The sequence below is a fragment of the Thalassophryne amazonica genome, chromosome 20 (assembly GCF_902500255.1).
Source record: "Thalassophryne amazonica chromosome 20, fThaAma1.1, whole genome shotgun sequence".
Taxonomy (NCBI): domain Eukaryota; kingdom Metazoa; phylum Chordata; class Actinopteri; order Batrachoidiformes; family Batrachoididae; genus Thalassophryne; species Thalassophryne amazonica.
Genome location: NC_047122.1, coordinates 41639034 through 41652639, shown reverse-complemented (window position 1 = coordinate 41652639; position 13606 = coordinate 41639034). Strand labels below are relative to the sequence as shown.

Below are 13606 nucleotides of genomic sequence, written 5' to 3'. Positions count from 1 at the left end.
AACTACCTCAAGGATTTCGCAGATGTATCTGCAGTGTTTCTCTTATTTCCCTCATACTTTTGACAAATAACCTCATTTCAGAAAGGCTTTCTGTGCTCGGTGCTGCAAATATCTAGAGGCTTGCTGTTAAATTGAGCTTACACATAGCACAGACACAACAGTTAATGACATCTTTTTTAATGCCTCAGGATTTCCAACTGTTTTGCAGATGTAAATAAATAAGGCTTTACAGAGCCATGTCATTGCTGTCGTTAAATATCAGAAATGTGAGGAACTTAACTGTATTGAGATGGATCGTCTTCTGAATATTCCCTTCAGATCGGTCACAAACACACACATGCACACACGCGCACACACACAGAGCCAAAGACACTGCAATACCATCAACGCAACTCCTGTGGGGCCAAAGCACCGGGCTGCAAAGTCACCATGTAGCCTCAGGTGAATCAGGTCTTAACAGGGAGAACAACCAATCTACCCAATGTCACCGGGGCAAGTGTGTGTGTGTGTGTTCACACAGAGTGATGTGAGAAGTAATCTCTGTCATTTTCCCTCAGGTGAGTTTGGAACAACCACTAATCGCTCACACACACACATTCATATGTGATTTTGGCCGTGGTTTGACTTGGATAAATTCGTATGCAACTGAGATGAAGCTCTGCTTCCCAGGTTTGCATATATATATATATATATATATATTTATATATATATATTTATATATGAGCTGTGGGGCAATAGTGCTCTCCCTCCCTCATTTGATCCATGGACTTCTTGCAGGCGGCCAAGTGGTGAAAAAGCAAATCAAATCATTTGTAGATGATGCATACTTATTTTGCACTTGCTTACAAAAGACTTGTTTATCTTGGCTTTCAATACGGATTGGAAAAATATCATGCTGAACACCTCAGGCATGGCTTCACCCATGATAAAGGTTTTTTTTGTTTGTTTTTAAACTTAATTGTTAAATCTTGTCTGATGCAGATGCTATTTTAACACCAGGCCAACATCCACTAAATAACACTACATGTGCTCCTGTGGGTGTATTGGTCTAAAAATAAGGTAATATCAGGGACAGAGCTGGTCGCATTATTTTCTGTCACCATAAGAGACCACCAAAAGCCTGGTCTAAACTCCAGTGCTGCCTTGCGCTGTAGGATGAATGCAGGAGTCAGATTTGTCATACATAAGCAGTTTGACTATACACGTACACTCTGCCTTCACATATCACCAGTCATGTGCAACACCTAAATATATTAATATGGTAGTGTATTATGGCCACTGTAGGCAAAGGGAGAGAAAAAATAGAGAAGGAAGGGAGAGGAAAAAAGTTATGAGAGAAATGTGTCTGGGTCATCCACTGGGTCATCATAATGAAACTGGGCAGAGGCATTTGACAATGCAGACAGATTTGTAGAAGAATGAAGGCCCGAGACTTTAGAGTCCTTGTAATTCCTATTTTACTGTATGGTTGTGATACTTAGATGCTAGCCAGTGAACTAAGGCGATGAGTAGATGTCTCTGATACCAGGTCTCATCAGGGGATCTTTGGGAGTATCACTTGAGCTGTGGGGAAACATTAGCCACAGTATTTTGGCAATGTGGCATGATTCAGCACACAGGTGCATCAGTGCTGAGGTCCCCAGGATTTGGATAAGGCCAGCAGATACCTATGTTTGAGTCATTGGGATGGTCTGATTGTCTTTCTTGGTAGTTACCATCCACGACCAGTTTGCAAGTTGATCAACACATAGAAGTATAGTTAAACAGACATTGTAGGGTGTATAATCCAGTGATGACACAGGGTTGTTGGCCTGGCGCTACAAATAATAAAACTGTATTTCATAATAAGTCCAAACAAATGACAAACTATTGAGACTCATAATTAATTTTGAAGCATCACAAGCTGTGAAAATACTGCAACCACTAACACCACAATTAACAACAACAACAACAATAACGATGACAACAATAAAAACAAAACAAAACAAAAACACGTTTAGTTAAAATATTAATGCTCCTTGACAGGCTGGGCTGTTAATCTACAGCACACGAGAACATATGGTAGAAGATTTAAGCACAGAAACACGTTTTTCATCTTCTTATTACTACTCTGTTGTATTGTTGAGCTGAATTATCGAGCCAGCAGTGTTTCCACAAGCCAAACTGTTATCTCTGTTGGGCTGCGGTAGAGACCTGTCAGGTAAAAACCATGAATCATTCTTTTTTAAACCATTACCCTCACTCACCCTGAAGGTCCCTCAGGCAATCACTGTAAATAACAATGTATTCTTCGTCAACTTGTCTGGAATGTGTTTTCAGTCAGTTTGTTATATAAGCGGACTCTGGGAGCCTGTCGGCACAGAGAACCATAATCACGTCCCAGCCGGCTAACTGAGGAGCACAGAATGGAAACAGGATGTTTATTCATGGTACACAAGGAGGAGATTTTGTGTATAGAGAGATAATCTAGCCCAATTGGTTAGTGGGTGTGTAACATACGATGTGACGTAATGTACTGCGACACAGAAATATGACAAATGGCTCATCGTAAATAAAATTAAAAGCAAACAGAAAGTTTCACTAATTCATGTTCACATACGAAAGGTCCAAACTTGCTAAATGACAGGGCACTCTCAGCAGAAGCAAAATGCACATATTCAGGATCTGAGGTGCGGTTTATCCTCAACAATTAAGACTCTGCTTCCATGAACACTTCTGTGTGTATTTTATGGATTTTGGGCTGCTGGTAATGAAAAATACCTTGACGTTTTTGCATCACTTGCAGTTTTGCAGGTATAATTTATTCATATAAGTTCCCCATTCTATTAAAATTACTCCTATATATTGTCCACAAACCAATGGGGTTTTGTTAGGGCTGCAAACAGTTTAGGAAGAGTGTGCACGATGCCTTGGGCATGTCTGGGCATGCTTAGACAGGTTAAGATGCTGACAGACAGACTATAAAAGCTGCTCACATTTACAGATGTTACTTGGATGCATGATGAATCACATGGATTTAACCAATAGCACAGTGAGTACACACAACAACACAATTCACTTGATTCAACTAAACCAAGACAATTTGTCTGTGTCATTACACCATTAAACACAATGTAATTTAATTTAATATATTTATTAAAATGTTTCTAATACTATGTGTAGACTATGCTTTTCTATGTGATGCAAGAAATCTCAAAATATTTTTGTGTTCAGCTGGACACTGATAATCAAAATTTCAACATTATTTTCCAGGAAAAGCAAAACTTAAAAAAAACAAAAAAACAAAACTGTTTTGCTCGTGTTAGCACTTGGGTGTGTGGATATGTTTTAAGGAAGATATGCTCCACAGTCCCCGTGACCTGATCTTGGATAAGTGGTTGAAGATGAGTGTTTATATGCTCTACACTTCCCATTACTGAATTATCGATACCAGGGGTTTTCAAAGTGTGGGAGAGTGAGCGCCCTCTCAGAGAATAAATGACTAGCTGCCCCCCCCACGGACGCACATACACACAATTTCAATATCTTTGTGTGTTTCTTTTTATTCTTTTACATCTTAAACACATTTTAAAAGTATTTGTGTGTTTTTAAGGAACTGTCTATGCATTTACACATTTTACAGTCTTTGTAAACATTTTAAACATGTTTTTAAAGAACTTTCTATTTTTTCACACATTTTACATCCTTTTCAAACATTTTAGACGTGTTTTTAAATAACTTTCTATTCTTCTATTTGATCTTTTGTCATATTTTAAACATCATTTTTTTAAAAAATCTCTTTTAAATGTCTTTGGCATAACTAACACATTTTAACAAATAATATTGATAAGATTTTATTGATATCGATGCCATTATTGATTCCGCTTATTGATCCGATTCCTTATCGATTCCCTGATCAATACCGCCTGTGAATTTTCTGTGTACTAAAAGTAAGTCTTAAAAGTAAATAAATATGAAATTGGTCACTGGATCTTTGATCTCGGGACATAAATAAACAAAATCTGTAGTTTTTTTCTCAAAGCATTTCCTTTCAGGCGTTAACGGCACAACTCTAACTCCATACCTCTGAGCTGAGCTCTAACAGCCGGCTGTGCTGCACTTCAACATCAATGTAATTCATAAAGAATGCAGGATGTCTTATTTTTGGAGGAAAAAAACGTTTTAGTTTGTTGTCTGTGTTACAACATTTGGAAAGGGGTAACATTTTATTTAAACGGTGATTCGCTTTGAAGATATTACCGTATTTTCCGGACTATAAGTCGCACTTTTTTACATGTTTTGGCCTGGGGTGCGACCTATACTCCGGTGCGACTTATAAATGAAAAATATACCGGTAGGATCTCAATTAATTTACTGTAACAAAACAATTTTACGTGACAGAGTCAATCTATGTTTTAAAATGGCCACCAGAAAAGGAAATGCAATGCATCATGGGCACTGTAGTATGGTGGCCGTCCTATAGGTTATTCTGGTCGCGATAACCAATCAGAGAACAGAACGTTGGACGCGTATTCCTCACCTCACCCACAGCGTGAGAAGCTGACGAACACGGTGCTTGCTGTTATTCCAGCATGGCGAATAAAACAGCTTCAACCCTTGGATATCAGTGTGAGCAGAGTGTTTAAGTTGACGCTGAGAGCTGCGTGGGAGCACTGGGTGAGCGACGGTGGAGGATTAGCGTGTGCACTTGGAAGGAGCTGGCGTTGATGATTGTGAAAAGCGTTTGAAGCAGACGAACATGGTGTTTATTCCGGGACAGCTAACAAAACAGCTTCAACCCTTGGATATCAGTGTGAGCAGAGTTGACGCCGAGAGCTGCATGGGAGCACTGAGCGACGGCGGAGGATTAGCGTCTGCACTTGGAAGGAGCTGTATTGACACCGCTGGGTGGTCATGAGCTGCGCAGGTAGGTGCTGCATGGTTTGGCTCGCAATGTGGTCCGCAAAATACAAACATATCCGTAGGTAAAATGCAGCTCACGAGAGGGCACTCGAGGCTTGTGTGACTGTTCCTGCGACTTCTGACTACCATAGAAAAATAAAAATTTCAACGTTACTGATAACTTAACAAGACAACGGAGAAGGCCCGAAAAAATGCCACCAAAAAGAAAATCATACTCTGCAGATTACAAGTTAAGACTGGTTAAATATGCATCCGAAAACGGTAGCCGTCACAATATTATCATCTGAACTTTTCATGTTAACATACCTGTATGTCCATGGGACTTATAGTCCAGTGCAACTTATTTATGGTTTATTTTTCTTTATAATGGATAAAGTGGCTGGTGCGACTTATACTCCGGTGCGACTTATAGTCCGGAAAATACGGTAATTCCGACTGGACTCAGTGTCTCGTCAGAGAGCATTTGGAGCTGTGCGAACAGAATGGAGGATGATTCTCATTTCAACAAGACAAGACTCCCAGTTAATGACTTTAATCCGCACAAAACTGACTCACGATTGACATTTTTAAATGGCTTTGAGAAGGGTTAAGAAGGGGACTTGTCCCTTCTGAAAAGCAACAAAGCAATGAGGCAACAAAGCAATGAGCCAACTAAGCAATGGCTTCATTATTTTATGCTTCAAAGCAGAGTCGTTACAGAAGTGGTTGAATACAGACCAGCTGCAGGGTCTGCAATCAACATAAAGAAATGATCATTTTCTCGAGAAAACAACGGCCGCTCTGAAGGACCGATAAGGGAATCGTTTAGCAAAAAGGCTATTGATGTCGGTGTATTGAATCATTTCTTAATGATTCGCAAAAAGAACTGGTTCATGAAACCCATCCCTCGCGTCCCCCCTGAAATTCTGGCGCTCCCCCAGGGGGGCGTGCCTCACAGTTTGAAAACCACTGATCTATACCCTCTATCTGTACATCCAAATCTCCAGTTATCCTGCCTATCAACTGCAAACAGGTCAACAAAGTGTACATGCAGGATGAAAAAGAAAAGAGTATTCATTCTGCTGAGTCTTCCAGTTATAGGTGATTCCCTTTGCTTTTCCAACTAGTATCTGTTTTCTCGAAAACTCATCCATAAGTGCATCTGAAAGGAAAGGTTTTAAATTTTGTGTCCCTAAAAAGAGTTGAGAAAAAAAAACCTACCTGAGCAGAAGGGCATGGGGGTGCTCCACATCCCATTTAGCTGACACATCCTAGACGATTCCCCTTTCAGCTGTCTTCCACCCAGGCAGGAGTATCGAACTGTTGAACCAAACGTGAACTTATCTCCATTCAGCACGCCGTTAGGGGGAGACCCAGGATGACCACAATCTACAACTGGACACCCACAGAGAGAGAGAGAGTGAGGAGTTGCTAGATGTGAACAACATATGAACAACATATGGCTAATTTTGAACGCTGAAATGGCCCCTATTGACACTTAGGGCACAATCGTAATGACGCCTCATTGCCTTTGGCACATAGTGCAAATCCATTTGGGGCATGTATAAGTAGTTTTTTTTTTCTTTCAATGGTATGCAGTCTGAAAATAAGGCGGAAGGAACAAAGGTGCCTGGCAGACTTCACAGACATGGCTATACAGAAAGAGCACTCAAGTGAAAAAGGTTTCTAGCTTAGTCGATCTACAGCAATGAGTCAGAGTGAATCAGTGGGCCAGCCACCAAAGCTCCCTGAGGTGAAGCAGTGAAAGGTATGGGCCATGATATGGGCCAAGACAGTGCAAGTGTTCTTGCAATTAATCGCCTCAGCAGGCTATTTTACTGATTAGAAGACAGGGTCCAAAGAGACATAGATTCACAAACAAAAACATGATAAATTCTGACCTTTTAGTTATACCTTCTAGATAAACTAAAATCACATTGCAGATTTTCATACTAACCTATACATTCAGGAAGGGGTTTGTCCCATTGTCCAGTAGGTTGACAAGTCAGCACAGGTGACCCAAACAGATAATATCCAGGGTTGCAGTCATAGAAAACCACAGTGCCGAAGGTAAAGTTTCCATGTTCAATTTTACTCTGCCGAATGGAGTTGGCAGGAATACCTGGATCAGAGCAGTTGACCACTACTCACAGAGGCACAGACAGATGGACACACAAACACAAAGACACAGGGGGATGTGTTATTTGGCTTGAACCAAGGAGGGTCATTTCTCTCCCCCTCTTTCTTTTCACATGATCGCTCAGTTACACAGCAGTAAAATCATATAAGCATTATCAGGACAATGTGACAAAAAGAAGATGGGACAAAAGGTCAGTGCTGAGATTCAGAGGTAGGCATGCGTGTCCTGGATCCAGCCTGGGTGCTTTCTTTTGTTAGTATTATGTCAAATGTTCTGCTCAATTCAGTGGCACTTGTACTGGTCAGCATGGCATGAAAGTGAAAATTACCTTGTTGAAGTGAATGTCTAAAAAGGGTCAAAGCTTTGTTATTTTTAATTTTTTAAGTGGAAGAGCATCAGTTGGAGTGCATATCTCCACTAAAGCGCCAAATACCTTGAATAACTTTGCAGTAAGAAGGCTAAAGGATCTTGGTGCTTCATGTCATACTGGATAGTTGTGATTTTGATCTTAATCGTTAACCAGTGATCTAAGGGGACAATTGGATGTCTTAGTTCCTCTGCCTCTTTGGTAGTGATGGCAAAACAAGGCCTCAAGAAGCATTTACCATTTTTTTCTGAGTCCACTAGATGACAGTGTCTTTTCAAAACAGGGCTCTAAAAAATCTGAAGTGCATTGTGCTTGATTTTTTTTAAATTCTGCCATCTCGTGGGCTCACAAACATGTTTTATGATGCATTGTTTTGCCATGACTACTCTTTTGAGAATCCTTGGGTACTGCGAGACTGACTATTTCAAACAAGCATTTAGGGAGATTTATATGAGGAATATCACTTACATGGGGAGGTAGGATCAGCTTGGACAACTCAGACACGTGGAGTGTTTCTCTGAGCATGATCTAGCACCTAGGTGCCTGAGTGTTGAGGACCTCAGCAGCTGGAGAAGGCCAAAGGGACGCCCACTTTTTTACTAGCTGCAGCAGATAAATGGTTATTTTCATAAAGTGAGGATGGGCTGGTTGTCTGCCTGTGTGGTTGCAATCCAGGACCCGAGGCTGTTCCCTGGTGTGGTGGATATAGCGATGCTCCCAGACTTGATGAAAACAATTTCCTAAATCTTGTCGCCAACCTTGAAGTGAAACTGTTCTATTGTCCAAACTTACCTTCCAGTGAAAAATAAAAATTTTTGGTTTATTGGTTCGCTTCTCATTGCATGAGGTGGGCTTCATAGATAATTGGCAAAGCTTCTGGGGAAAACCTGGTCTTGTTAGCAGAGACAGCATCCATCCCAGTTTGGATGGAGCAGCTCTCATTTCTAGAAATCTGGCCAATTTTCTTAAATCCTCCAAACCGTGACTATCCAGGGTTAGGACCAAGAAGCAGAGTTGTAGTCTTACACACCTCTCTGCAGCTTCTCTCCCCCTGCCATCCCCTCATTACCCCATCCCCGTAGAGACGGTGCCTGCTCCCAGATCACCAATAACCAGCAAAAATCTATTTAAGCATAAAAATTCAAAAAGAAAAACTAATATAGCACCTTCAACTGCACCACAGACTAAAACAGTTAAATGTGGTCTATTAAACATTAGATCTCTCTCTTCTAAGTCCCTGTTAGTAAATGATATAATAATTGATCAACATATTGATTTATTCTGCCTTACAGAAACCTGGTTACAGCAGGATGAATATGTTAGTTTAAATGAGTCAACACCCTCGAGTCACACTAACTGCCTGAACGCTCGTAACACGGGCCAAGGCGGAGGATTAGCAGCAATCTTCCACTCCAGCTTATTAATTAATCAAAAACCCAGACAGAGCTTTAATTCATTTGAAAGCTTGTCTCTTAGTCTTGTCCATCCAAATTGGAAGTCCCAAAAAACAGTTTTATTTGTTGTTATCTATCGTCCACCTGGTCGTTACTGTGAGTTTCTCTGTGAATTTTCGGACCTTTTGTCTGACTTAGTGCTTAGCTCAGATAAAATAATTATAGTGGGCGACTAACATCCACACAGATGCTGAGAATGACAGCCTCAACACTGAATTTAATCTATTGTTAGACTTGATTGGCTTTGCTCAAAATGTAAATGAGTCCACCCACCACTTTAATCATACCTTAGATCTTGTTCTGACTTATGGTATGGAAATTGATGACTTAACAGTATTCCCTGAAAACCCCCTTCTGTCTGATCATTTCTTAACAACATTTACATTTACTCTGATGGACTACCCAGCAGTGGGGAATAGGTTTCATTACAGTAGAAGTCTTTCAGAAAGCGCGGTAACTAGGTTTAAGAATATGATTCCTTCTTTATGTTCTCCAATGCCATATACCAACACAGGGCAGAGTAGCTACCTAAACTCTGTGAGTGAGATAGATTATCTCATCAATAGTTTTATATCCTCATTGAGGACAACTTTGGATGCTGTAGCTCCTCTGAAAAAGAGAGCCTTAAATCAGAAGTGCCTGACTCCGTGGTATAACTCACAAACTCGCAGCTTAAAGCAGATAACCCGTAAGTTGGAGAGGAAATGGCATCTCACTAATTTAGAAGATCTTCACTTAGCCTGGAAAAAGAGTCTGTTGCTCTATAAAAAAGCCCTCCGTAAAGTTAGGACATCTTACTACTCATCACTAATTGAAGAAAATAAGAACAACCCCAGGTTTCTTTTCAGCACTGCAGCCAGGCTGACAAAGAGTCAGAGCTCTATTGAGCCGAGTATTCCTTTAACTTTAACTAGTAACGACTTCATGACTTTCTTTGCTAATAAAATTTTAACTATTAGAGAAAAAATTACTCATAACCATCCCAAAGACGTATCGTTATCTTTGGCTGCTTTCAGTGATGCTGGTATTTGGTTAGACTCTTTCTCTCAGATTGTTCTGTCTGAGTTATTTTCATTAGTTACTTCATCCAAACCATCAACATGTCTATTAGACCCCATTCCTACCAGGCTGCTCAAGGAAGCCCTACCATTATTTAATGCTTCGATCTTAAATATGATCAATCTATCTTTATTAGTTGGCTATGTACCACAGGCTTTTAAGGTGGCAGTAATTAAACCATTACTTAAAAAGCCATCACTTGACCCAGCTATCTTAGCTAATTATAGGCCAATCTCCAACCTTCCTTTTCTCTCAAAAATTCTTGAAAGGGTAGTTGTAAAACAGCTAACTGATCATCTGCAGAGGAATGGAGAGCATATCTCACCCATACTGGCCTCTCTTCATTGGCTTCCTATTAATTCTAGAATAGAATTTAAAATTCTTCTTCTTACTTATAAGGTTTTGAATAATCAGGTCCCATCTTATCTTAGGGACCTCATAGTACCATATCACCCCAATAGAGCGCTTCGCTCTCAGACTGCAGGCTTACTTGTAGTTCCTAGGGTTTGTAAGAGTAGAATGGGAGGCAGAGCCTTCAGCTTTCAGGCTCCTCTCCTGTGGAAACAGCTCCCAATTCGGATCAGGGAGACAGACACCCTCTCTACTTTTAAGATTAGGCTTAAAACTTTCCTTTTTGCTAAAGCTTATAGTTAGGGCTGGATCAGGTGACCCTGAACCATCCCTTAGTTATGCTGCTATAGACTTAGACTGCTGGGGGGTTCCCATGATGCACTGAGTGTTTCTTTCTCTTTTTGCTCTGTATGCACCACTCTGCGTTTAATCATTAGTGATTGATCTCTGCTCCCCTCCACAGCATGTCTTTTTCCTGGTTCTCTCCCTCAGCCCCAACCAGTCCCAGCAGAAGACTGCCCCTCCCTGAGCCTGGTTCTGCTGGAGGTTTCTTCCTGTTAAAAGGGAGTTTTTCCTTCCCACTGTCGCCAAGTGCTTGCTCAAAGGGGGTCGTTTTGACCGTTGGGGTTTTTCTGTAATTATTGTATGGCCTTGCCTTACAATATAAAGCGCCTTGGGGCAACTGTTTGTTGTGATTTGGCGTTATATAAATAAAATTGATTTGATTTTGATTTGCTCATGTAAAACAACAATAACAACAGTTATGCAGTGCCCTCCGAAACTAATGAAAGTATTTCACACATTTTAATTTGTTTATGCCATTTCAAATACAAAAATACAAAAAATTCAAATTTCTAAAATTATCTTCCTTCAACTCAAACTGAAAGTAAACCTCTACAACTTGATACAAATTAATTAAAAATGTAAAAGTCAAGCTGATGGGGTGCATGAGTAATGGAACGCTTTGGTATAAGACCTGTAAATAATCAATTTTACTGCCAGTTTTCTCAGACAAGTCAGGGGATGGATACATGAACATTTCCAAGTCACTGAATATGTCAGACTTTATTTACATCAATTTTAAAGAAATACAAACAGGAGGATTTTCTTAAAAAGAAGACCTAAAGGTTCAGCTACACAGTACATCTGAGATGCAAACCGAGATTTGATGCTTTGGTGAAAGAAAATCCTCCTCTATACCACTTCATCATGAAGCTGTATAACTGGGGACACAAAATGCAAAACATGCACTATGCACAATTTCTACAATCACAGCCACAGAAGCCTATAACTTCTTCTGGGTTGTCTGGGTATCTGGCAATAAAACTGATTATTTACAGGTATTATACCAAAGCGTTCCATTACTCATGCACCCCATCATCTTGGCTTTTATATTTTTAATTAATTTAAATAAAGTTGTAGAGATTTGCTTTCAGTTTCAGTTAAAGGAACATAATTTTAGAAATTTTTATTTTTTGTATTTGAAATGGCATAAACAATCTAAGAAGTGTGAAATAAAATGTTCCCATAATTTGGATGGCACTGTATATGGCCATAAAATTTAGATCACTTTTTCAATCTTTTTCAATCTTGCAAACCACAAAAGACACCAATTTTTTTTTTCATGCTTCACCTGTAATTCCACCAACAACCAGATGGGGTTGCAATAATGACAATAGCAATAACAAGAAAAAGATTCCTGGCTCTGCCCCTGCTTTAAGAACGGACTTAAAATATGATAGTGTCAAATTCATCCCACCAACATTTTCTCCAGCTTTGGTGGCTCGTTGGTAAAACAACGTGGATGTACATTTTTGATGCCCTGGCTGTGCCACTTTATGCAGCAATTTCTTGGAAACATTTGCAAGTATCACGTTATTATTCATTCATTCATTCATTCATTCATTCATTCATTCATGCCCTGCCAATTATCTGGGTCCAGGTCGTGGTGGCAGTTTATTATTTTCTGCATAACTGTGTTCACAAACCAACAAACAGAGGCAGGTGAAAAATAACCTTGGTAATTTCTCTCCTTGTGGTTGGTTAGGGCTGCAGTGATGGTTGAACAAGTGAAATGTAAGGGAAGTCAATAAGGAACGCCACGTACAAAAAGGTAAAGAAATTAAGGCCAAGTTTAATAAGGGATAAATAACATTATGGGTGAACACACTTAACTTTTCTCCCCACCTTTACACGTTGGGGGCGGGTGGCTCCACTGCCGATTGGCCTGGCACTGAGCACGTGCCGGCCCCTCCATTTCATAACCCCGGTTACAGACAAAGTTGACCGCATCGTTCAGGTTGAAGCCATTACCCACCGTCCGACCATATATGGGACTTCCTGGATGGCCACAGCTGATGGCTATAAAGAAAACAGTTTCAATGACATGCATGCATACATATATATTATACATATACATATATATACATATATACATATATATATATATTTCTTCCTGTTAAAAGGGAGTTTTTCCTTCCCACTGTAGCCAAGTGCTTGCTCACAGGGGGTCGTTTTGACCGTTGGGGTTTTACATAATTATTGTATGGCCTTGCCTTACAATATAAAGCGCCTTGGGGCAACTGTTTGTTGTGATTTGGCGCTATATAAAAAAAATTGATCGATTGATCGATTATATATATATATATATATATATATATATATATATATATATATATATATATATATATATATATATATATATATATATATATATATATATATATACACACACACACACACACACACACACACACGTACAGTGAGGAAAATAAGTATTTGAACACCCTGCGGTTCTGCAAGTTCTCCCACTTAGAAATCATGGAGGGGTCTGAAATTTTCATCTTAGGTGCATGTCCACTGTGAGAGACATAATCTAAAAAAAAAAAAAAATCCGGAAATCACAATGTATGATTTTTTTATATTTTATTTGTATATTACTGCTGGAAATAAGTATTTGAACACCTACCAACCAGCAAGAATTCTGGCTCACACAGACCTGTTAATTTTTCTTTAAAAAGCCCTCTTATTCTGCACTCTTTACCTGTATTAATTGCACCTGTTTGAACTTGTTACCTGTATAAAAGACACCTGTTCACACAATCAATCACACTCCAACCTGTCCACTATAGCCAAGACCAAAGAACTGACTAAGGACACCAGGGACAAAACTGTAGACCTGCACAAGGCTGGGATGGACTACAGGACAACAGGCAAGCAGCTTGGCAGAAGACAACAACTGTTATGATTATTTATTAGAAAGTGGAAGAAACACAAGATGACTGTCAATCGCCCTCGGTCTGGGATTCCATGCAAGATCTCACTTTCTGGGGTAAGGATGATTCTGAGAAAGCT

The 13606-nt window shown here is 39.8% G+C and overlaps 1 protein-coding gene across 1 annotated transcript in view; it reads right to left on the bottom strand.

Annotated features, from left to right (window-relative positions):
* Positions 1 to 13606, bottom strand: part of LOC117502203 (CUB and sushi domain-containing protein 3-like) — a 1088443-nt gene that overhangs the window by 69910 nt on the left and 1004927 nt on the right. The window contains 3 exon segments of the mRNA XM_034161241.1: positions 6103 to 6276; positions 6839 to 7024; positions 12440 to 12613. Coding sequence (XP_034017132.1) covers positions 6103 to 6276; positions 6839 to 7024; positions 12440 to 12613 — 534 coding nt within the window.